The sequence below is a fragment of the Labeo rohita genome, chromosome 7, assembly GCF_022985175.1.
Source record: "Labeo rohita strain BAU-BD-2019 chromosome 7, IGBB_LRoh.1.0, whole genome shotgun sequence".
Lineage (NCBI taxonomy): Eukaryota > Metazoa > Chordata > Actinopteri > Cypriniformes > Cyprinidae > Labeo > Labeo rohita.
In genome coordinates this window covers 8,807,872-8,833,557 of record NC_066875.1, presented here as the reverse complement: position 1 = coordinate 8,833,557, position 25,686 = coordinate 8,807,872, and the positions used below count along the sequence as shown (strand labels likewise).

General features: G+C 35.7%; 3 protein-coding genes across 3 annotated transcripts; all 3 read left to right on the top strand.

The window, feature by feature from the left end:
* Positions 1 to 2,178: 2,178 nt before the first annotated feature.
* fgf4 (fibroblast growth factor 4) lies at positions 2,179 to 7,316 on the top strand. The gene is made up of 3 exons (XM_051115400.1): positions 2,179 to 2,807; positions 4,031 to 4,134; positions 4,821 to 7,316. Exons 1-3 carry the CDS (start codon positions 2,513 to 2,515, stop codon positions 4,995 to 4,997), a joined length of 576 nt encoding a protein of 191 aa, XP_050971357.1. The 5' UTR covers positions 2,179 to 2,512; the 3' UTR covers positions 4,998 to 7,316.
* A 9,962-nt stretch (positions 7,317 to 17,278) lies between these two features.
* fgf19 (fibroblast growth factor 19) lies at positions 17,279 to 20,763 on the top strand. The gene is made up of 3 exons (XM_051114032.1): positions 17,279 to 17,550; positions 18,366 to 18,469; positions 19,710 to 20,763. Exons 1-3 carry the CDS (start codon positions 17,349 to 17,351, stop codon positions 20,034 to 20,036), a joined length of 633 nt encoding a protein of 210 aa, XP_050969989.1. The 5' UTR covers positions 17,279 to 17,348; the 3' UTR covers positions 20,037 to 20,763.
* Positions 20,764 to 22,160: 1,397 nt separating this feature from the next.
* lto1 (LTO1 maturation factor of ABCE1) lies at positions 22,161 to 25,343 on the top strand. Its single transcript, XM_051113966.1, has 5 exons — positions 22,161 to 22,330; positions 22,477 to 22,582; positions 24,192 to 24,262; positions 24,356 to 24,473; positions 24,597 to 25,343. The coding sequence occupies exons 1-5, from the start codon at positions 22,272 to 22,274 to the stop codon at positions 24,666 to 24,668; spliced, it is 426 nt and encodes a 141-aa protein (XP_050969923.1). The 5' UTR covers positions 22,161 to 22,271; the 3' UTR covers positions 24,669 to 25,343.
* Positions 25,344 to 25,686: the final 343 nt, after the last annotated feature.

Sequence of the window (25,686 nt, the reverse complement as noted above, 5' to 3'; positions counted from 1 at the left end):
ATTTGGGTAACAGGCTCTGTGTCTAGAAGGTATTCAACTCTCCTTTTTGAAGTTAAGAGATGAGAGTGTTCTGTCTGGAGAAAACGTTGTCATGCGAAACAAAGGCGGGGCAAGCAAGAGTTATGGCAAGGGAACTTTTTGTTTGTTTGGCATAATGATTTGTATAAACAAATCCGTCCCAGAGAAGTTTATAAATAAGCCTAAATACTTTTACATCAATATGCTTATTTAATTAATGTAGTTTTAGACGTTTTGCCACTCCACTGTAACAAATGATCCTTTTTTTTGTATGAAAATAATTCTATTTTATTGTGGTGTTTTCCTAAAATGGTTAATGTTATGCAGAAATAAATGTAAATGAAAAAAAAAAAAAATTAATAAACTAAAAGTAAAAATGTATTAAGTAAATGTATCAAGAAGTTTTTTTTGACACACTTTAACAAAACATCTGCAAATAAATGATTTTAGAGCTTACTTTGCTCTCTGATTAACTTTCATTTTTAATTGAAAAAAGCGGGGGAAATACTCTGAAACAGCTCCTTCAAATGGGATTTTTGAGGGATGCACGGGAGTCCTAACAGAGTAACCACATGTAGTTTATCAAATTAACATACACCTGTGTTAATTTTGAACATTAAATCTATTGTTTCATTATTTGAATTGTGAACTTATTTTTGTTTTGTTCGAAAAGTGTGGTTGTGTTTTCTTCGGACGAAATGTTTGCTATTTCATGTAAAGCGAAGACATTCACTTTTACCAAGTGTGGTAAAGGTGTCCAAATACTTCTGTGTGCCACTGTCTCGTGAACAGACAAACTTTCCTCGAAGAGGAACTTGTTTGTTTGTAAACAACAGAATATAAAGAGTCCTTGTCCTATAAACGGATGTGTAATTAAACCCTCGGCGTAATTTGCTCCAATATAGTAAATACACCCTCAAGTATTCATTCAACAGTTAAACTGTGCCTGACCAGTCGGTGTGTTAAAAAGGAGTTCATTCTGGGCGGAATAATTTTTTTCACGAACTATCCTTACGAAAGCCTCTATCAATAGCAACGTAAATTACAATCTTTTGAGGTTTTAAGTAGGTGTCTTACTTTTATGTTGATGTGTTTTCACCATCCCCCATGGTCTTTCCGTTTTACGTCGCATCCTCTACACTAGCAGCAGGGAGCGCGCATTACCCGGGGCCGCGGAGAAAGCTTGACTCACAGTGTGAGGTGTCCAGCGGTTTACACTTTCTCCCCCACAACGCTATGACGCACAACATTCACAACTAGACACTCGTAAGAGGTCAGCTACAGAATTGTCAGGCTGAATTATCTAGCAGTCTTTACGCTGTCAGAGGGATGTGCAAAAGCTCCTTTACAGACTAAATTATGTTTGCACATGTAACAATTTCTGTGTCATTGCGCATACAATTTCCCTATTTTCTTTTTGCACAGCATTGTTCTTTCGCAGAACAGGGCTACGTTTTCTTGAATTCGTATTTGCAATTCGTTCGAATTCGACTTGTTTTTTTCCTGTTATTGTTCAGTTACAGAACTGTCTCCTGCCTGACACTGCAGTGTGTTAACGTTGTGATTTCCGATACATCCTCCCCTACATAAATTATTTTATTTCTGTCTGATTATAAAGGAAGCCTACACAAAGACAGAACAACTATATATAAAGCGAATTGTTGAAGGGTTTTGCAAAGTGAATAGCATACACTAACCTTAATTTCACGCATTTTATATGACAAGTTTAATTTTCAAAAAGCTGTCGCACTTTCCACCTGCCGCCAAAAAGACTGTTGCGAAAAGAAATATGGTTGCCGAAGGTAACCATAGCAACGGATCAGTATCGCTGGGTACCTCTGCACAAAATGTAGAACCATTATTTGTCACTTTATAACACACTTACATATTAAGTTATTTATTGTAAGAGATAAAGCCTTTAAAAATCACTTGCCCTGAGAGTAATTCGGACACAGATTTGAGAGTGATAAAGACATTATTCCCACAGACAACGGCAGTACACTGTCAAAGTTAACGAATGTTGTTTTATTGTAAGGGATCGGTTATGACGTTTGCCTCTCTCACCCGCACGCGCGCACACACGCGCGCTGTAGTCTCACTGCCCACGGCATGGACGTGCGCACATTATAAGGAATCAGTGTGCTCGGAGTGGCGCAGAAGGCTGCTCCGTCATGCACTAGGTAGTGTGTGATGTAATTTCGCTGCAGATATAAATATCGTCGACAAGGGAAAAGTAGCATGGCTGAGCGGGGCTGGAATTGACGGTCCACATTTTTCCAACTTTTTGTGTGAAAACAAAACAGCTTGAACACCAGTCTGAAGTGTAGTGTCTTGAGAGGAAACCCACTGAGCGCGACTTCATGCCGCTCATTAGGGTTGACCGTAGCTCTGTCCGTGAGTAAGCTGTTTTGTGCGTCTTTTTGGCTCAAAAATAGAGAAAGACAGTAGTTTGGTGTCTTCAACTCTTTCAGACGCTCACGTACCGCTCAGAAGGATGAGTGTCCATTCGGCCCTATTACCAATATTGGTCTTAGGACTTATGACAAGCTCAGTGCGCTGCACTCCGCTGCCCGGTGGGCAAAACGGACCCGTGGAGCGACGCTGGGAGACCCTCTACTCGCGTTCTCTAGCCCGAATCCCCGGGGAAAAAAGAGATATCAGCCGGGACAGTGATTATCTCACGGGCATTAAAAGACTGAGACGTCTCTACTGCAATGTTGGCATTGGGTTTCATCTCCAAGTATTACCGGACGGTAGAATTACCGGCGTGCACAACGAAAACCGTTACAGTAAGTTTCATCTGTTATTTGAACTTATGCATGCTGGATCTGCTGTTGGATTGATTTTTAAAATTGTCAACCAAATGAACATCTGAATGACAGAATCAGAATTACAAAGACTAAAAAAAACCCTGTATGAACACAAACTACGCGCAGTGGCTGTTATTTAGTAACAAATAATAATAAATAATAACAATAATAATAATAATAGTTATAATAAAACTTTAAGTTATACGAATTCTACATCATGCCATATTTGATAACATCAACAAAGCCTGTTGCTTTCATTTCGCGAATCAAGTCAGGTGTGGTAGTGCACCAGCATCTGGCATCCTGCATTACGCACGCAACAGGTCTCTGTAACCAGAGCAGCACAGGAACTGGGCCAAAATCCCAAGCCTAAAGTTAGGAGCGAGATAAACTCATCCTTTACGGTAGATTAACCCTTCACTCTTTAAAAAAAAAATAAAGGTTCTTCAGTGATTCTTTGGTTCTTCTTATCGCGAAGAACCATTTTGGCTGTATAGGTTCTTGAGTTGCTGTATGCTTCTTTAGAGATTAAAAGGTTATCATTTATCATTTTTTACAACAGAACTACATGTATACAATACATATATACATTTTTTTATTTTTATTTTTTGCAATTTAGAAAGGGTTTAACAAATTACAAACTAATGTCTGTACAAGGCAAGTGCAATATATGACAGGCGTTCTAAACATCTGTGTTGACGCACTTTATATGTTTCTAAAAACAAACTCAAGAAGTACTCCTTATGTTTGTCAACATTCATCACAGGCTAAACAAACGGTGGTTACTTTAACTGTTAAATGAGAAGCATTATTACAAAGTTTATTACTCAGCTTTCCTTAGACCCTTATAAAGGGGTCAATGATCTGATCATAAAACAAATCTTATTTTTTTGACACTTGTCGGTCAAAGCTTCAGTGAAACAAAATATTTATGGTGAATCATTTTGAAAGGCGTGGCATAAAATAAAGCAGAAGTCATTTCAGATAAATCTTTGTGGTTTTACAGAGAAAGAATAGACGCAATACTACATTTGGGAAGTTTGAAGAGGCGGAAAGTGTCATTTCCTTCAAAAAGGATGCTCTGGCAACTTAAACGTAAACACGTACAATTTTTAGAAAGGCAGTCATGGTTGGGAGTTGCCAGACAGGGCTAAAGATATAAGCCAAACAAGGTCATTTATTTTCTTTGTTGTGTGTTTCAGGTCTTCTTGAGATATCTCCGGTGGAGAGGGGAGTTGTGACACTGTTTGGCGTCCGGAGCGGGCTATTCGTGGCCATGAACAGCAAAGGGAAGCTTTTCGGATCTGTGAGTATGAAATGATTTACAGCGGGTTTCCGCCTGTGAATGTTCTTATCGGAGCTCGATGACATATCACCCTGTACTTGAGATGTATCCCCTCACCACCGACCTCCCCCCTCCCCGTCCCACAGTCTCCGACAGCGTTACATTGTTGAACTCGGTTGTGGCGTGCTTCCAGTGCCTAGTGGTGTTTTCATTGTAGGACGGACAAACCCAGGAACGGTAGCGCAGTAGATCATTCGGACTACGCATTCCATTCTTAGCATTGCCAGCCAACACATGCACCTACTGTCCTTCCAAGAGTAAAGATGAACTGGCCAAAGAGGACCACCCAAACACCATACTGCTACCCTCTCCGATTTCTTCTTGACGCACAGATCATCAAGACCCTCAAAAAACACCTCACCTTAACTTCTCTATGACCCAGAAATCGCGTTTGACTGTGGATGTCATTTTAACATAGTCAGGGCCATGGACAAATTAACTCGGTTGTCCCTCTCAAAACATTTAGAAGACAGACCAAGGCTAAGAAGAGTATGAAAAAAAAAAAAAAAAAAAGTTTGGCCTGTTTGTTCCATAAAATACCTGTCCAGGTGTTGCACCGTTAAAGAACGTCGCTGATGATATATGTTATGACACGGCCTATTGAAACGTTATTGAAAATAACAATTGTTATTTCATTTTCATTGCAGGTGCAGTTCACAGATGAATGCAAATTCAAAGAAAAGCTCCTTGCAAATAATTACAACGCGTACGAATCGCTGGCACATCCCGGGATGTACATCGGACTAAGTAAGACTGGCAAAACAAAAAAAGGAAATCGAGTATCGACCTCCATGACGGTGACACATTTCTTGCCTAGAATTTGAGCTCATCTGAAGGGGAGGAACGACGATGCACTTTCTACAAGAAGTTACATGTGAGGTTAAGTGTATCGTGTCATGTATGTATATATTAGTCTATTTATATCTGTTGATTTTATATTCATCACAACGTCCTCTTTCCGAGGTGGAAGACAACAATTAATTTATTTGTTATTTGTTAATTTATCCTCATTGCTGCTACCACGTGTTCATATACAAGTGAAATTCCTACAATGTACATTTTTTTGCACTGTTTGTGTTGTTCTAAAGCAACGGTTTTGGAGAGGTAGTCAGTGTAGACGCCATATATATTTTCTCGCGAATGAAAACAAGGTCTCTAATTTTCAAAACACATGTTTTCCAGTCGGTTTGTGGAAAGATACATTTCAATTTTGCGTCTGCTGAAGATCAACACTGGGAAACCCTATCCCTCGCGGCCTCGTTCTCCATCGCGAAAAATTAAAGATGGCGTCTACGCTGACTAAGGTTCATTTGTCCTTCGTTGGAAAGAATATGAAAGTCTTAGATCAAGCCTCCAATCGTTAAGGTGTATCAGCCCCCATAGTATTAGCACTGGAGCAATTGTCCAATGTCTGAGCTCCTTTGTGCGGAGCTCGGATCTAACTGAAGCAGTATCGGCTTACTCTAGCTTACTGAAGTTCTACCCCTTCAAATCTGTTTTTAGCTCTGCCGGGGGGGTTGAACTTTGAACTTATCCGCAGTCAATCTTTGTCACATCTCTAAGGCTCTGGATAGGGGAGAGATAGCTTCTTTAACATACAGACATGAATTTAAAAACTCAAAGGCATTGCAATGCAGATACTGTACCCGGAGCCCCTTTAAAAAGACATACTGTACAATGCCAAGTTCAAGTCAGTCTTTGCAGGGCGTCTGTGGGGAAATCAGTCATGTTAAAGATCTTTAAAGTATTCGAAGAAATGATCAGAAACAGAAATGACAGTGTTGTGTGTAAGTGAACGAAGAGTTAATGTAAAAACAACGTCCACAGTGAGTTACGAGGAGGCATATTGCCCACTTTTTTTTGTCGTTTTCTACCTCATGCAGTTTCCAACTGACAGTTTCCTACTTTGAAAATCAGCTGACATAGAATGTTTAGTTCTAAGTTGCTCTTCTGAGTCTTCTGAGGCTACTGCTACTCTGTGAAGTTCTGGCGGCCATTGCGTCCTAGTTGCGCCTTGTCACGTTTGAGCTATCTTTACCCTGTGATTTACTTTTAGAAAGGATAATCATGTTGGAAATATTTGCAGACAGCTGTTAGACTATACTATATGCTCAAGCAGTAACCCTATATTTTTCTTTATATATTTTGTAAATGTAATATGGTGCAAAACTGAGAAGCTGCTTTAAACCTGGTATATGATGTTAGTAAAATAAATATTAAGATATGATGCATTCATGCAGGGATAAACAAGCTTTCCATCTTGGACCTTCAAAAGCATATATTCGAGAGATATTATCTTTAAAAAAGCATTCCTTACGGCTGCAGGCCTGCAGGTACACTTAACTGAAAGGAACTAAAAATGTACCTTAACTGAAAATGGACGAATAGTCCTTTTAAGAACGTGGTTAAAAATGACAATTTTGAAGCTAAACTGACCGATTGACCTCAAAAGCACGAACACATTCGCATTGTTTTATTTAGTGTAATCTCAAAGCCGTGGTATTTCAAACTGTTACGTGTCCAAATTCGTTCTATTTTTTTTCTTACAAAGCCCTGCCTGGATGTGCACATCAATTAGTTTCAGTCGATGACTCTGAGCTACCTGAGCTAATGCTGGAGGAGGGAGGGGTTGTCCGTGTTTCTCTTTTACACAGCTGTGCCAAACCTCTTTCCAAATGGACATGATTTGCATCAGTGTGGATGTTGTTTACAATAGACCGAATGGCCACTGAAGGCAAATTGTTCCTTTGACCGTCATTGCAATGTAGAACTGACACAAAGCATTGGTCTTGATTTGTTTAACCAAAAAAAATGCCATAATGAGCAGGCATGACCTAGTAGCCTGCGATTAGCGAGAACTGAACATCGCACAAACCGTCACTCCAATACAATGTTTTTTGATGTGTTTATGAACAGGGATACATGCGGTGTATTGAAATAAACTATATCTTATTTCTCTGTCAATTCCCATACGGCTTATCCATGAACCGCCAGTTGTGTTTGCATCCATGGCAGAGCTCTAGTAAATGGGCCGACGTCTGAGTCCTGTAGTAGTGCGCTCTGAATCCTGTTTTACCAAATATTGTCTGTAGTTTTATACAGGTCTTGTTAAATATTGTGATGTATGTGCTGTGCACATGATGATACCCTAACTTAAATGGAAGTTAATAAATATGTAAATCATACTGGTCTGAGTGTTTTTAATTCTGCCTACAAAAGCACACGAGGGTTCGATGAAACCGACAGCTGTAATGGCACAAAACACGTAAAACTAGAATATCTCCCAGCATAACTATAGAAAGGGGCCTTTCCCTGGCGACGCTAAAAATACGCTCACAGACTTGTGTCACTAGACTATGCGGGCCCGCCTGGAGTGCTGTGCCTGATATTTCTACAAGGACAGCACTGCCAAGACACTCGACTGCTGTTATTTAACTTGCCAAGGCCTAGTTTACAGATTGGGTGGTTTTGCCATCCACAAAGCCAAGCGGTCACTCCTGGGAGTGGAAACCTCTCTTTCACTTGTCTAAACGTTTCCAAAAGGTTCAGAGGAGGACTCCACCGCAGCCCTTCCAGGCATGCGATTCCATGAAAGGGGACCCCGTTTAAAGTGGTATTGGCCCTTCCTTTTTCTGTGTGCTGACTAATGAGCAGATATGTCAGACTGGCCTTTGTGACGCCACGATTGGCTTTAACTCTAGATCAACGGCCAATGCTATTGTCTTTCTTTACAATCCACAAACTGACATTTTATGCAAAGAGAGTTATTGCATTTCCATGTTGTACTGGCGCATAAGTGTAGGATAGCAAAACGAGACTTGAATGACAAAGGACAATCCGCATCCACCCCAACATCCACTCACTTGTCTTTATCTGTAACAATAAACTTTGATCTATCCTATTTATTTATTTAAACAGTAAGTTTTGTTTTATTCTGAGCAATAAACTTTGATATATTGTTGGTTTCTTATAGTTTTGAAAAAACATTCATAACATGTTTAAGACAGGTTTAGATTAGGGCTGTCAAACGATTAATCGCAAATAATCGCATCCAAAATAAAAGTCTGTATACTGTGTATATTTATAATGTATATATAAACACATACACATACATGTGTATATATTATAAAAAATATTTATGTATATATATTTTTATATTTAGGTCTAATTTAAATGATATATACATATCAATATTTTATCTATAAATATAGCATTTTTCTTAAATATGTACACATGCAAGTGTGTGTATTTATATATACATAATAAATATACACAGTATTCACACATATATTATGTAAACACAGACTTTTATTTTGGATGTGATTAATCACGATTAATCGTTTGACAGCCCTAAATGACATAAAAAAATGTCATGTGGTATAACCACACCTTACTTACACCTTGAATACATGTGAATACATATGACACGTGACTGAATCAACTTCCCTTGTCATAAAAAGGCTAGATTATCTAAAATGCAATCTTATGTTTTCCTGAATGTTGGCTACATTACATGACTTTGATTTTGTGGACAAAATGATTAATTATCAATTATTTAATGAAGCTTTTTTGTCGTAATTATGATATAAGAACAGTTCATCTTTTTGACTTTACGCCCGTCCAAGAAATCAAAACGAATCTAACTAAAAGCAAGTTCATAGAAGTTTATTCAAGTCATTGTATGTATGAATTACATCTGTAATGTACTTTTGAATAAATGTGACGTCATGCCATTGATCCTCACTTTACAATACACAGTCTGCACTCAGTCTATTCAAATAAACCTATCACTTTAAAGCAGGACAGGCGAAGTGAGACAGGTGTGGTCACTTAATACACATGTATTCCTGGCCATGAGCTGGGGCTAAATGGAGCCCTATCATTGCCCAGAAGAATGACAACTTTTTGCTCCAATAAACTTAGTCTGCCATGTATGAGGGTTGTAAAGGCCCTCCTAAAAATAGTTTCTCTTCACCGCCTATCTACGTCAGTTTCATTGTCTGTCAACCAAATAAACATCCATCCACCTCTCAAGTGCTTCTTCTCCATTAAGCTGTTTGGCCCAAAACTGTCTTTATTTCATAACAGGCCTTTCAAGTTCTCCAGAGCACAAAGACTTCACAAGACAGGCCAACGGCCTAACAGCTCACAACAATGTGTTCGCTAACAGAAAGTATATTGAGAGTAATTCACTTGCTGATGCTCTGGCAGCCAGGTGGTGGCTTTAAGCTGAAGGGAGGAGAAGGAAGCAGAGGAGGAAGGTGGAACGAGACGCTTTGGCTACTTTGCCATTGTCTGTGGTCATGCATATGGCCCATCCTTGTGTAAGAACAGAGAGGCTGTGACACATGTACAGCTCTTCAAGGGCAAGTCAAAACCACTTATGTTACAAATAACACATTACATGACCTCAGGCAATACATGTCAAACAATACAGTCAATCACAGACAAATACACTCCCATTCCAAAATTTGGGGTTGGTAAGATTTTCTTTTTTTAGAAGTTTCTTTTTAAAAAAATACATTGAACATAAGATCTTAGCTTCTGATTAAATATTTAGTAAGAAGAGTAATATTGTGAATTATTATTATTACACTTTATAATAACGGTTTATTCCAGTTTATCTAATTTACTCCTCATTTTTAGCAGCCATTACTTCACATGATCCTTCTATCATTCTGACACACTGATTTAGTGCTCAAGAAACATTTCTTATTATTATCAATGTTGAAAACAGTTGTGCTGCTTAATATTTATTGGAAACTGTGGCATCTTTTTCTGAATAATAATAATTCTTATTTGATGAATAGAAATATTATAAAAGTCTTTACTGTCACTTTTGATCAGTTTAATGTGTCTTTTAAAAGTATCAGATAGACAGACAGACAGACAGACACAGACAGACCGATAGACAGACAGACAGATAGATAGATAGATAGATAGATAGATAGACAGATACATGTTGACATTTCCCTAATGCTGAAAGTCTTTTTAATTTTGTTTGACATATTTGTTTGTTTGTTTATTTATGCCATTTATTTATTTACTTATGTTTACTTTTTTATAAATTTAATGGATCCTTGCTGAAAAAAAGTATTAAGTTTCTTTAAAAAAATCTTTGACTTCCAACTTTTGAATGGTATGGACAGATGGACAGACAGAACAGAAGGACAGATGGACAAACAGACGGACAGCAGATAATCAATAACAAATACATTTTTCTCTATTTTCCCACCTTATTTTGCTAGCAACACATTTCCTTGGGATTATTTGATGAACACAACTTCAAAATAACAACATTCACAGAAATCTTTTGTTATATATGACCATGGACCACAAAACCACTCATAAAGGTCAATTTTTTAAAATAGCGATTTATAGATCATCTGAAAGCTGAATAAATTAGCTTTCCATTGATGTATAATCATACATCAATGATAGGATTGGACAATATTTGGAAAATCTGGAATCTGAGGGTGCACAAAAATCAAAATTTTGAGAAAATCGCTTTTAAAGTTGTCCATATGAAGTCCTTAGCAATGCATATTACAAAATAAAAAATAGGTTTTGATATATTTACGGTAGGAAATGTGCAAAATATCTTCATGGAACATGATCTTCACTTAATATCCTATTGATTTTTGGCATAAAAAAATCAACAATTTTGATTTTTTTTAAATTTTGATTTATTTACTTTTATTTTAATTATGCAGAATTTTGATTTTGACAATGTATTGTTGGCTATTGCTACAAATATACCTGTGCTACTTATGACTGGTTTTGTGGTCCAGGGTCACATATTATAAATGTCTTTACAGTCACTTTTAATAATTTAATGTGCTCTTGCTGAACAAAAGCATTAATTTCCTTCAAAAAGGTAGATAGATAAATGATGAATTTCATTGCACTGTAAAGTCACTTTCAATAAGGTCATCTGCCAAATGCATAAACAACACATACAAAACGGCTACAGTGAAACAAGCAACTGGAGGATGGGCTGGGAGAAGCAAATAAGTCATGAAGCAAATAAGACAAATTCAAATTCCCACACCTGGTCTGAGCCACAAGCAACCACATGAATGCATCTGCTCCAACCTCCACTGACAGTGAATCCGTAGACTCCACAATCACTGTTATACCAACACACACCTGCTATCAAACATACATAAACAGAAGCTTTTCAAAAGAGAACCCACAGGGATACAGCACTTAATAAAAGAAAATATATCTTTCCATTGACAATTTTTAATTATAAACAGAAATAATTTGTAATCGGTATCGGTGCATTTTTCTGTACATGTAAATATCAGCACTTGCGGTTTGTTTTTGCATGTTGCTGCAGAGGGAGAGTACAGGGACTCGGATGCCTGAGGCAGTCTGCCTGAGAGTTGTATTTAGATAGGGTGTTTGTGCCTTGTGCCCTCTTTGTAGGGCCAGCTGTAAGTTGTCTGTTTGGGATACTCCAGATGTTTGCCCATAAAGACAAGGCACTTCAAACAGCTGCGAACAACATCCTAACCCCCTTGTACTTCCACCATGTTTAGAGGTGTATGCTGGGGCTTTAGCAGAGGGGAAATGACTCCGACTCTTACCCTGTAATCATGGGGCCGGCTGGCCAGCATGTCGAGGGGGGAGGAGGGAACCTGCCAGTCACTTTCTATTCCGCATCTTCTAGCACTGAGGGGAAGCCCTCAAACTCCATGAAACCTCAAGTTTCTCACCTTTCCCAAGGGAACTTGAACTTGAAACAAGTTGCTCCTGTCTGAGAATATACAAGTGCTTCATATGACAGCTCAGAAATTAAGGTTCTTCATTGGATCGAAGCCTTAGGTGCGTTACACAATTTGTTGAGTCAACTTAAAATAATTTGTTACCCTGCAGCCTTAAAATTTTAAGTTCAGTCAACTCAAATAAGTTCAATCAACTTGAAATGATAAGTTGTACTAAGTGAAAACTTGGTTTGTTAAACTTAAAAGCTGGGCTTGCTACCAAGCTGCCTTTAATTTTTAAGTTGAATGAACTCAAATATCTAAGCTGTTACTTAGTACAACTTAACATTTCAAGTTGACTAAACTTATTTGAGTTGACTGAACTTAAAATTTTAAGGCAGCCAGGTAACAAATTATATTAAGTTGACTCAACAAATTGTTTTTTACAGTGTAGGTTTTTTTCAAGTATTTGTTGGATATGTTTTGTCAGAAACAGCTAGCAAAATTTCTAGGTAATTACAAAGAAATATCAAATAACACATTGAATTAAAGGGACAGTTCATGCAGAAATTAAAATTCTGTCATCATTTACTCTCCCTCAAAGTTGTTCTAAACCTGTACACTTTAAAAAACAATTTGTTGAGTCAACTTAAAATAATTTGTTACCTGGCTCAAAAAACATTTATTCAGCTTAAAATGTTAAGTTGTACTAAGTGACAACTTAGATACTTGAGTTGATTCAACTTAAAATTTTAAGGCAGCTGGGTTATTTATCTTGCTTTTAAGTTTAACAAACACAAATATCTAAGTTGTCACTTAGTACAACTTAACATTTCAAGTTGAGTAGACTTATTTGAGTTGACTGAACGTAAAATTTTAAGGCAGCAGGGTAACAAATTATTTTAACCTGACTCAACAAATTGTGTTTTTTGTTTTTTATAGTGTACAAGTTTACTTCCTCTGTAGAGCACAAAAATATTTTTAAGATTGTAGGTAACCAAACAGTTTCTGGTCCCCACTGACTCCCATAGTTTTTTTTTTTTTTTTTTTTGCATACTAATAAATTAAGTACAATTTTTGATTTTGACAATGTATTGTTGGCTATTGCTATAAATGTACCGTGCCACTCAGAAACGGCTAGTTAATTACTAGGTAATTACAAAGAAATAGCAAATAACACATTGAATTAAAGGGACAGTTCATGCATAAATTAAAATTCTGTCATTATTTACACACCCTCAAGTTGTTCTAAACCTGTACGAGTTTATTTCCACTGTAGAGCACACAAGAAGACATTTTAAAGATACCAACAGTTTCTGGTCCCCATTAACTCCCATAGTATTTTTTTCATACTATGGAAGTCAATGCGGATCAGTAACTGTTTGGCTACCAGCATTCTTCAAAATATCTTCCTTTATGTTCTACAGAAGAAGAAATACAAGTTTCAAACAACTTACAGAAGAGTAAATGATGACAGAATTTTCATTTTTGGATGAATTATCAAATGTGAAAATTAAGCAGAAAGACTAAAATAGTATTTTCTTATAAAGCATACTCCAGTAAGACTTTTTTTGCAGTGTATGAACAATTATTTGCAGCAAAGATGAACTGAAGAAAAAAAAACAAAACAAAAACACACACACACACAGTAAAGCACCCTGATCTTTATAGCTTTAAAGGCCCAGACCTTTGTACAGAACAAGAGCGGAGGATTCCACATGGCTTTAATTAAAGTAACACCAACAAAGTGGGTCATGTTGGCACAACATGGAACAAGAGACACCTAGTCAAAACATACTTTGAGGGCTTCAAAGAGAGTAGTGACTACCTGCATGCAGCACCAAAATACAAATACTTCTAAGGTTTAATCAAGCCTGTGTTTCCCCCAACATAAACAAAACCACCTCAACCAACCCTATGGCCATAAAGAGCTCAAGCGTGTAATCTAACACTGGAATTAATTGCTAAACATCCTTTGGGTTATTAAGGAAACTGAGAATAGACATATAAAAGGCTGCATGAACCAGTATTGTTGATATGACTTTGTAAGTCTGTTCTGCAATGTTGTACTTGAAGCAAAGCGTTGCGGTTTCCACAAGAGGGCAACACATAAGTAGAAAATGTGTGGCCTCAAAAATACAGCTGCTTCTTACAATATTGAGACTGTCATGGGACGTACATGAAACAAATATGCACTGTTCAACTAACAGATATCAATACATTTCAGATACTAAATTTTACCTGGTATTTAGAAATTTGTTGAGTCTATTGAGCTGAAAACTGACAGATCACAATCCTTCATGTTTTTGTGTTGTCTAGACACAAGGGTATTCATCACATCAGTCCATAACATTTGAAGTATTTAAATGAACAACTTAAAAAAGTAAAACTGTGTGTATTTTACGTATACATTGTAATCATTAGAAGGAGTTTAACTTGCTATGATACTATAAAGTAAAACAAAATAATTTAATCTATGATCATTAAAAATTATGATTATAAATAGTGATGATCTCACAATGTTGCCTTTATAACTGTTACATACTAGTCATACATAACATACCTTTTTTCACACTAGTTTAAAAAAAAGTATTAGACAAGGTCAACCTGTGTACAAAGTTAGTAAACATATTGCATTTATTTATGTTTAAGAGCACTTTACCACAATTTTACAACTACATAGTCTGTATTGTAGTAGTGTTAAAGACATTTAAACTCACCAAACCTGCATTTATTTGATCCAAAATCAAAGAGACTTCAAGAGACTTAACAAAAAAACATTAAAAATCTTACTGTTTAAAAACATTTGACTTGTAGTGTATATTCATTAGTTACTACAGTGTTAGATTACTTACAAATTGTAGTTTAATACTGATTCAAATTACATTATAACATTATCAGACTATTTTTTGATTACTTTTAGATTATTTTTGAACTGACTCTTTTATCACTTTGATTTAAGGCAATCTTGAACCATAATGATATAAAAATATAAAGACAGAAAAAAAAACAATATGAAGTGCATTAAACATTACATTACGGCAGGGTTTATCAAGCTGGGGTTTGTGAAAGAATAAATAAATCTGAATATAAAAATAAAATAAAATAAAAAACAAGATTTAATATTTTATTTGTTTATGCAGTTTGACTTCAGTTTTCAATATAGCATCTGAACTGAACTTCTCAAACAAGAAAATAATTAATTATGAATAATTAACAGCTATTTTGTGAATATTAAGTAATTATATAATTAAAATTATTAAGAGTATTAATATAATCGAATAAGAAATAAGATTCTGTTTATGTAATCCAGATTACACAATCAGTATATATTGTGGGAGTTTATGACATAGTTGTTAAAACTATCACATTCTAGGTGAGCCTTCACTTCAATAAATAGAGCATCTGAAATAAAGGAGGTCAAACTGTGCAAATCACCGGCAATATGTATTTTACTCTTATGTGCGTCATAAAGCTGCATCGACCCAAAAGTAAACACTCCATGTGATTATCCTTGTTTACTTAACAGGGGATCTCCCCACGTAGCTCAAAATACTCCAATGCACAACTCGGCACAAAAATAACACATTCACAGCCTCTCTTTAAGGGTAATCATATTCTATACAATACTTCAGTCACGATTTAACATCCCTTGTTTGCTTGTTCAGAATAGAGTTGATTAAGAGGCAATGTGGAAGTATTACAAAATACATCCAGACAAGGACCTTTGATCAACTGGGTCTGCATTACATAATCAATTCTACATCATTTTCTTGCACAGCCTAGTGGGTTTGGTTCGAACTGGCATCTTTCATGAATAAATGTGATTTTTAGACAATAAAGACTGACCAATGAATGACCTGGTGTGTGAATTACAGATTTCTTCTGTAATCACTATGGTGTTTTTGTTTGGGGTGCAGAGACACCAGAATTTTCTGGAGCAAGTGGAATGACAGCATAGGTCAGCATTCAGACTTACATCACTTCCTCTGCACAGTTCTAACACACAGCACAAAGCCAAGCTTTCAGAATGATGTGACATCACTGGATACTTATGATAATGAATACATAAATGTCTCACAAATTATGAGATAATGACGGAAATTCCAAGGGTAACTTTGTGACTCAGCAGGACAAATGCATCATGTCATTTCCTAAGCTATGAAGTAAAATGAAGTAAAAGTTTGAATTAAAAGTACATTTTTTTTAATTATTATTAAGAATGCCTATTCATTCAGTATGTCCATTATTTGACTCTCCTGAGTCATTCAAGTCCAAAAATCTTATGGAGCAACAAAATTGGCAAAGTGAAGCGATTACACAGCGCCATCTAGCGATCACTGCAACGAAGTGGAATTGCAAGAACTCCGCCACGGATGTCTGGGGAATTTTATAACACCTTTTAGAGGGGTATTACAACATATCTCTAAAGACTCATAGGCTAAGACCGTTGATAAAAAAAAAAAAAAAAAATAACTAATTCACATACTTTCTGCGAGATCAACAGCTTGCCTACAATAAAAAAAGCACACAGGTCATTTTCAGCATTTTCATGAATGGGAATATTTACTCAAAATTACTCTTTAACTTCTCTGTAAATTCAGCGGGCTCAGTCATTCACAAAATACAGAGCAAATGTGTTATAGTAAGTCTTTTTTTATATTTATAATTATTCAAGAATAAGTTGAAAATGCAAAAAATATTAATTTTCCCCATCCCGGGCTTAATGTCAAAAATGCTTTGCAATTGTCCAATGATTATATATATATAAAAAAACGCTTACTAAATTATTAAATTGAATTCTGGTGAGTGAAAAACAAAACAAAACAAAAACAAAAACAAAAACGCTGGCTAGCATAAGTAATTTGGCATGCTGTTTTGTAACAGGCTTGTCTTAAAAATAAGCAGTGAATCAATTTTATTTCAATATACCCTTTAATATTTGATCCAGTTCATTATCAATTTTTACCGCTTTTAAAATAACAGTAAATTAAATTGTATTTTGACACTTCTCAAATGTTCTGAACTTTCTTACATGAACATGGAATAATTTAGCACGCTAATATAAAAGTATTATTTTTTTCTTTCCATCAAACGTAGTTTGAAATGCACTTCGACTGACGCTCCTGTCTGAAATAATGTCTGTCTGAAATATAAGCAAGATTATTTTGATATACAGCTGGTGAGTGTAATCGAGTATATGCATGAGATATGCGTTATAATAAAATAATAACAGAATAAAGTTCGATCATTTATTCTGTCGTCTGTTGGATGTCCAGCGGGGTGTGTTACTCTGTTCTCAGAATTGCCAAAGAAGGGAAATGCTTATCGATTGATCTGATAAGAGGACAATTTAAAGGCCAGTTGCAGTGCTTGCGCCAAAACAGAGCAATACAAAGGCGTTAGAGTGTGCAGGTTTCATATCAGAACAACATAGCCTATAATTATTACAGATAGAATTTAATAATGCTCTTCTTACTGTTTGTCACTGTTTGTGGAAGTAGCATCGGCGTAGAGAGCCTCCCGTTGCCCGACTCGGGTCCACATTTGGCAAATGACTGGGGAGAAGCCGTCCGGCTCCGACATCTGTATGCAGCCAGACACGGTTTACATCTGCAAATACACACAGACGGGAAAATAAGTGGATCGTACATGCAAAGTTCTGACAGTAAGTGACAGCAGCTCAAATCACTGTCGTGTAGTTACTACGCTTACATTAGCGAGCGCTTCGCGTATATGGGTCAATGAGAAATAAGGATGTCCGAGATGATAAAGAGAGGAAATCTTTTAAAATACAATTTAAAACACACGTGTAGATTTCTTATAAGTGTATTTTTTATTTATGTTGATTTCATTTTTTTTTAACATAGGCCATACCACAAAAATGTCAAGTGGTGTAACCACTGTGATTTATGTTTTACGTTTAAAAAATATTAATAATGTTGAATTTTTTAAAGATATAATAAAACATGATTAATAAAAACTATGTTTTTAAACTGATTTTAAGCTTTTCAACTAGACTTCTTTTTCTTTATTACAATCTGCACAGTTACACCACCTAGACATGTTTGACTTGAAATAAGTTTTAGTCATAGAAAGGGTGTCAAATCATTTCTTTTCTATGAATTGCATTACTACTACTACTACTACTACTACTACTATTCTTATTATTATTATTATTATTATTATTGTTATTATTTGACCCACTACATTATTGCTGGATGTCATGCATCATTATGTTATTCTGCAACATGCACTATGCATTTTCGGTACTCCGCAATTTGATGCAAATTGCGACTGTAAGTTAAATGAAGCTGACGAGCATCTTCGATTCATATTATTTTATTTCTATTATATTATGAGCCATTTTCCGACCAAATGCATATTTTAGAGCTTTTAAATCAGCATTTTCTTAATTTATCTTTATTGTATTCTATAAAAAATGTTTTTTTTTTTTTTTTTTTTTTTTTTTTTTTTCTAAAGGTCTGATTGAGATACGACCGGTGGATACGGGCTGTGTCGCTATCAAAGGGGTTGCAAGCTCCCGATTTCTCTGCATGGATAGAATGGGAAAACTGTATGGATCGGTAGGTTTGACAATCAGATGTCAAATCAAATCAAATCAAATCACCTTTATTTATATACCGCCTTTAACAATACAGAATTGTGACAAGGCGGCTCTACAGTATTAAATAGGAAATAGTACATCAACAATGCAAAAGGCAACAGTAAACACTCAATTTTCAGGTAAATGTAATAGGTAGGTAGGAAGGTAGATGTAATAAAATGTGCACTGTTATCAAATACTCTGCATAGTTACTGAGAAGCATCCATACGAACCCTATTTGCTGAAACATTTGTGTTGAGGGTTTAAGGTTATTTGAAGACGCGCTTTCAGAACGTTCTTGGAACCTAAAAGATACTGATTCATATGATCTGATATGCTCCAGAGTGCACGATTTAGATTCCTGACCACAGGATAATGTAAATTAACACTAGAGTTCAGGTACCCTATATTGTCTTAGGCTACTGACAGAGGTCAACTAAGACTACAAGGTTATTGTAGACTACAACATTTTCTAAAACTCTTTTTAGAACCACATACGTATCACAATAATTTTATTCTTAGAGAGTGGAACTTTGGCACTCAGCCACCAATCATAATAAAACTACACACAGAGGTCAGAGATAACCTTGTTTTGCTAAGGTCACCTCACAATGTCCTTAATGACTGTGGAAGTGTAGACAAGCCGATTTCGCCACAGACATCTAGCTTTATTGACATTATGTTCTGGTCATGGGTTCATTACTCCCATCTGACGTTATAACCAAGAACATTATTTTAGCACAGGATGAACAACAGCCATAATACATATAACTCTAAAAATTAATAAAAGTTTGAGTAAATGTCCTTTGAGTAAACTGTACTTCCCTATAACATACTGAATTAAAATTGAATAGCTGCCAAGCCAATTAAAACAAGCGATCACAAATTATGAGCAGTGCAAATATGACTTGAGAGTGCATGACTACTCAATTTACTTGATTGACCATAACAACATAGAAAAATGATTTCCACAAAAATGTCCAAATACGCTGATTTGAGTGGTGTCACGGCAGCAACCTTTGCCCATGGCGGGGTATGTTTGCATAGCTAAAACCTCATTGAAAAGAAACAGCAATAACAACCTTGGCCTCTCCATGTGAGGTGCAAACAGCTATTGAAAAACTTAAAACACATGCAGAGCAGGCACGTCAGTGAGACATCCATATTGTGATTCTTTACATAAATTTGTGTGTTTTCATGCCGTTTCTTTTGTTTTGCAGCTCTCTTACACTAAGGAGGACTGCTCTTTTTTGGAACGCATCTTGCCAGATGGCTACAACATCTACATCTCAAGCAAACATGGAGCACTTGTGAATTTAGGTGGTGGAAAAAGCAAGTTGCACAGTAATGACGGGACGGCTGCATCCCAGTTTCTGCCCATGGTCAACACACTTTCTCAGGAACCTACCAACCACCTTTCAGGGCAGCAAAGCTCTCCGGTTGACCCTGAAAAGGACCAACAGTTGGGCCTTGAAATAGACAGCATGGACCCTTTTGGAAAGATCTCTCAAATTGTGATCCAGAGTCCCAGTTTCAACAAAAGATGAGGACTAAACAATCACCTGTGGATGTTCTAAGGAGTCGACCCAGAGGTCGAGAAACAGAAGACTGTATAAAATCAGTCCCGCCTTGAACCAGAGCACAGGGCCAGATTTTCAGAAACAGAAAATGTTAGAAGGTCCAGTGAAAGCAAACTGCACGCTAGACACAGTCACTAGACAAAAGTAGTGTTATAGACTGGAAACAAAAAACAATATCACTCCTATTTTATTTATTTTTCAATGTGTTTGTGATGACCTTGCTTTGTAATTATTGTTTAAAACTTTATAGTTAATACAGTATTTACTAGCCAAATCTAGAATGCACTGTAAAAGCATATATTTTATATGTATTTTTTATTATTATTTTGAAAGAGGACATTCTACAATTGTTAAATACTTTTAAAATACAATCACTATATGCTAAATGTGGTTGAATGGTTTTCTTAGATGCCTTATCAGCTTATCAAATAGAAGAGTTTCATTCTTAAATAAAATATTACCAGCAGCATGTGTTCATCTTTCAGAATGAATAAAAACTACTCTACTTAAAAATGGAGATGTTTTATCCTTGATATTGCTGACTATATGGCACTTCTACAAAATACTAATGTATTGTAAAGATCTGTTTCCAGAAAAAAAACACCTGAATGAATTCAGTGGATGCTCTTGAATAACATGGTCTACAATATTGATAGGAATAGGAACGTTTTTGTAACAGTGTGGCTCCCTCTACTGTTGTAGAAATCTAATTGCATGAGATAACTTAAAATTTAAACCAAAGTGTCCCATTCAAAGTCAAAATGAAGATTATGCATGGGGCCCATATAAATGATGTGGTGTCTTCTGCAAGCAAATCACATGTTCTAATGACCTGAATAGTTTTAGAAATAGGCTATGAAAAAAATGTTTTGTTTTTGTTATTTTTACTTTTGAAAAAATAAATAAATAAATAAATAAAAAAACACTGATATGGATTTTTTTTTTTTTAATTGTGTAATGCTGTATACAAACTGCTGTTAAAATAAATTAAAACAATCAAAACGTACATATATAATTGCATTTTTCAATATGTTTGAAAAAGCATGCCATGTACAGTTTTAAAATCACTAATTTTTACACGCTAAATTAAACATTAGGCTTACATTTAAGTAAAATATGTGACCCTGGAACAATAAACCAGTCATAAGTAGCACAGGTATATTTGTAGCAATAGCTAACAATACACTGTATGGGTCAACATTATTTTTTTTTCTTTTACGCCAAAATTCACTAGTTCATTAAGTAAAGATCATGTTCCATGAAGATATCCTACCATAAATATAGGAAAAATTATTTTTTGATTAGAAATATGCATTTCTAAGAACTTTATTTGGACAACTTTAAAGGAGATTTTCTCAGTTTTTTTTTTTTTTTTTTTTTTTTTTTTTGCAACCTCAGATTCCAGATTTTCAAACAGTTTTATCTCGGCCAAATATTGTCATATCCTAACCAACCAATACATCAATGGAAAGCAATGAAAAATTTACCTGTATGACCTGTATGGTCACATATAGGCTACTGACACAATTTATACCCTTAAAAGTTGTCAAATGTTTTAATGGCAGTTCTGTAGTTTTGTGACTTTATGTTCTAATCAGTTTCACAGGTGGTACATTTTTGTCCTATAATAAGTGCCGTTACACATGGGACCACATACTGTAACAGTGTTACAACCTTGTGGTAGCACCTTGGATGACCACCTGGTTTTCTGAGCCACCTAGCATGCTAGCATGTCCCAAAAAACATTACTGAGGAAGTCAAATCAGGAACAGTTAGTATTATCAAACAAGAGTAACTACTTATTTGCAATCAGTGAGGAGTACGAAAACGAAAAGCTTACCTGTTTGATTATGTCACCTGAAAACGAGGGCTTTGGTCCTCAGTGTAGCTCTTAATATAAATGAAGTTCAAATGAAGCCACGAATCTGTAAATATGATTAAATCACATGTTCTGTCGAACAATTCAATATAAAGTCTTTCTTTCAGTCTGTAACAAATAGGACATGTCACATTATTTTGATGAAGCATAAACATTTTTAGTGATACAAACGTTAGTTAAGTTTCCCTTCCAGAAGACGGCGCAGTGGTTCAGGCACGTCATTGTAAACATCACGCCAAGTGGAACGAAGAAGAACGATCCCGGAAATTCATCTCCATCAGTAAAGACTTCAGGATAGAAAGCCAAATCATTTTATGTAAAAAATGGCTTTTGTGTCCGGCAGTGATGATTTATTTGACTCCATTATCATGGCCGATGACAGGTAAAATCAGCGCGTCATTTATACACAAACTTCTTCGTCACATGAGTTTTTTCCCACTCAGCAGTTCAGTGCATGTTTAAGTTAGTTCAGTGATTGTCACTGTAAATGTTTCTGTATTTAAGCTAATCAATTCTCTCTTGTTTTAGGTTTCATGATGAAGGGTATCAGGAAGGGTTTGAGGAGGGAACTCGACAGGGAACCATCGAGGGGAGGAATCACGGGCTGCTACACGGAGCCAAACTCGGTGCAGAGGTAAAATAGACTGACGCTTACTAAAATTAACCATGGTTTTACTACAAATAAAACAAACAAACAACAAAAAACTATGCTTACTATAGTTAAACCATAGTACCTACAATTAGCCATGGTTTTGCTACACAAACCATAGCTTAACCATGGTATTTGTAGTAAAACTGGTTATACAAATGGTAGTTAATACCCCCAAAAAACATGGTTACTACAATTTTACTATAATAAAACAATGGTTAATTTTCGTAAAGGGATATGGACGTAATGCAGTTCATTAAAATCAGACAATCTATCTTCCCATTAGAACAACACTAGCAATAAATTTCTTCACAGGTTTCTTTTCAGAGTTTATAATGATTCTGCTTGAATAATGTGAGCAGCTTTCTGGAAAAGCAGTGTCAGGTTTTTGCTGTTGTGTTATTACAATGACTGAATTCTGGGGCCTCAAGTCTGAACAACGCATTTGACATGAATGACAGCATTGTGATGCTTTAGTTCATTTAAAAAAATGTAAGCAACGTTTATTATGATTAAAAAAAATATATATTACAATATTGTAGATTAAGTTTAAATCTTTTTTTTTTTTTTTTTTTTTTTTTACTATTTTCTTTGTTTCCTCTATCATTTTAAATATATGTGTATTTACAAATATACAGTACTGTGCAAAAGTCTTAGGCCACTAGTTTTTTCATCAGCTAAAAAATGGTTTGAAGTCAGTTAAAGTCGGACTTTTGCTGTAGTGTGTCAGTAGGAAATATCAGATTACATTTCCAAACATTCATTTTGCCATTAATTGTAATAATCCAGTGAGATTTTTGTTTGCACAAGGAGTCTGACAACAGCGAGTGCTCTGCACAGAGATCCAATGTCATCATCATCCAGTCTTGTCTGGAATGACATGAAGAAACAGAACAAACTCAGACAGACTAAATCCAGAAGAACTGTGACAAAGTCTCCAGGATGCTTCAAGAAACCTACCTGCAAAGCTGCAGCACTGTTAAAAGTTGTAGGCACTTGTGTAAAAATGCTGTAAAATGAGGATGCTGTCATAATTATTTGGTGCGACCATTCTTTGCGTTTACAGCAGCTTTTGCCCTAGGTGCACTTGCGCAAAATTTTTCAGGTAGGTCTCTTGAAGCATCTTGGAGACGTTGCCACAGTTCTTCTGGATTTACTCTGTTTCAGTGTGTTCTGTGTCTTCATGTCATTCCAGGAAGACTGGATGATGATGAGATTAGATCAGTGTGGAGCACTGGCTGTTGTCAGACTCCTTGTGCAAACAAAAATCTCACTAGATTATTACAATTAATGGCAAACAGAATGTTTGGAAATGTAAACCGATATTTTTTTACTGACACACTACAGCAAAAGATAGAAATAACTTACTTTAAACCATTTTTTAGCTGGTGAAAATACTAGTGGCCTAAAACTTTTGCACAGTACTGTATATTTACTTATTTACAAATAATATACAGTTTTAGAAGTTACACTTTTAAATGTAATGTTTACTTTTTTGTAAGCTATTGAAACTGTTTAGGTAAATATATAAAACACCTGTTTTACTGTGTTTAAGGTAAATACATTGTTTTAATTCTGTTGTTGTGTTTCTCAGGTTTCTTTTTATTATGGATTTGCCATTGGATGGAAGTATCTCCTTCAAAACAGTAGTGATGTTAAAGCTAGGTATGTTCTTGTAATGCATAACAAACACTGCTTTTTGTCAGCAGACAACAGTCAAATTATTTCTCTCACTGCTGAGTTTCTCTCTTCTTCTAGAAAAAGGCTGAAAGCTATGGAATCTTTGATTGGATTGATCCAGAACTTCCCATATGAGAACCCTATGTATGAGAAACTTCAAGAGGACATGGAAAGGGTGCGTTCCAAGTTTAGACAGGTAATGTCATCAGACATGTCCCTCCATCTCTTTTGTTTGAACACAGGCTGACTGTAATAGGTTATTTGAACTGTTAATCATAAAAAAAAAAAAACATCTATGTAACACATCTCACCTTTGCAGGTGTGTTCTTTACTAAACGTGGCAACAGACTTTCAAGAATATATAAGAGGATCAACAGGAATGTCCTTCTGAGACGACAGGAGCATTACAGCAGCCATGGCAAACTTGGAGTGCCTCAGAGGCGTCCTGTGAGCACACCATGATGATCTTCTGCAGACAAACAGTCTTGATGAGAGGGTTTGTGGTGTTCACATGCAGTGCGTATAAGAGTGGACTGTTATCACTCTCGCTGGACTTGTTAGGCAGAATTCTGAAACAGTTTTTTCAACTGAATTCTAAAAAAACATGGAGTGGAAAAGTTTCAGTGGTATTCTTAGGCGTTGAGAGTTTTAAAGTGAGATAAACAGGGGAGAAATGCCAGTGGCAGTAAAATGAGTTTATCAGATATAACCATGTTCATAAGAATATTCTATCGCCTAAGATGATTTTTAACAATTTTTATGGGCAAAAATATTTTATAGACAGCTTTTTAAAAGACAGTATACACCATCTTGTGGTGAAATTGGGAGAATGGTTCTTGCCGTAAGGTGGCACCGCCTGCTGGTAAACTGCAAGTACTGCAGGACTGTTACTTCTGACAGTAGAATCAATTAAAAGCAATAATGAAATGGCTATAAGCAGCACAGACGGTTTTGCAAGAGATGTTTTACAAGTTTTGATGCTTAAAATGCTTTATTGCTTCATTTCAGATGAAAATAAATGATAAATGTACATTATGATGATTCGTAGCGGTCTAAATTATGTTCCATATAATTATGTTGCTATTAATAATAATGATAATAACTATGACTTTTTCAAAAATTATTATTATTATTATTATTATTATTAATAACACTTATTCTTGTGGATGTAATGAATCATTTTTCCTTTATTAGTTCAAGATGTCATAAGTCCTTTAGATATTTAAATACCTAAATGCCTATGTGACCCCGGACCAAAAAACTTAGTTCTTAAGCAAGTCTTAAGTAGCATGGGTAAATTTGTAGCAATAGCCAAAAATGCATTGTATGGGTCAAAATTATTGATTTTTATTTTATGCCAAAAATCATTAGGATATTAAGGAAAGATCATGTTCCATGAAGATATTTTG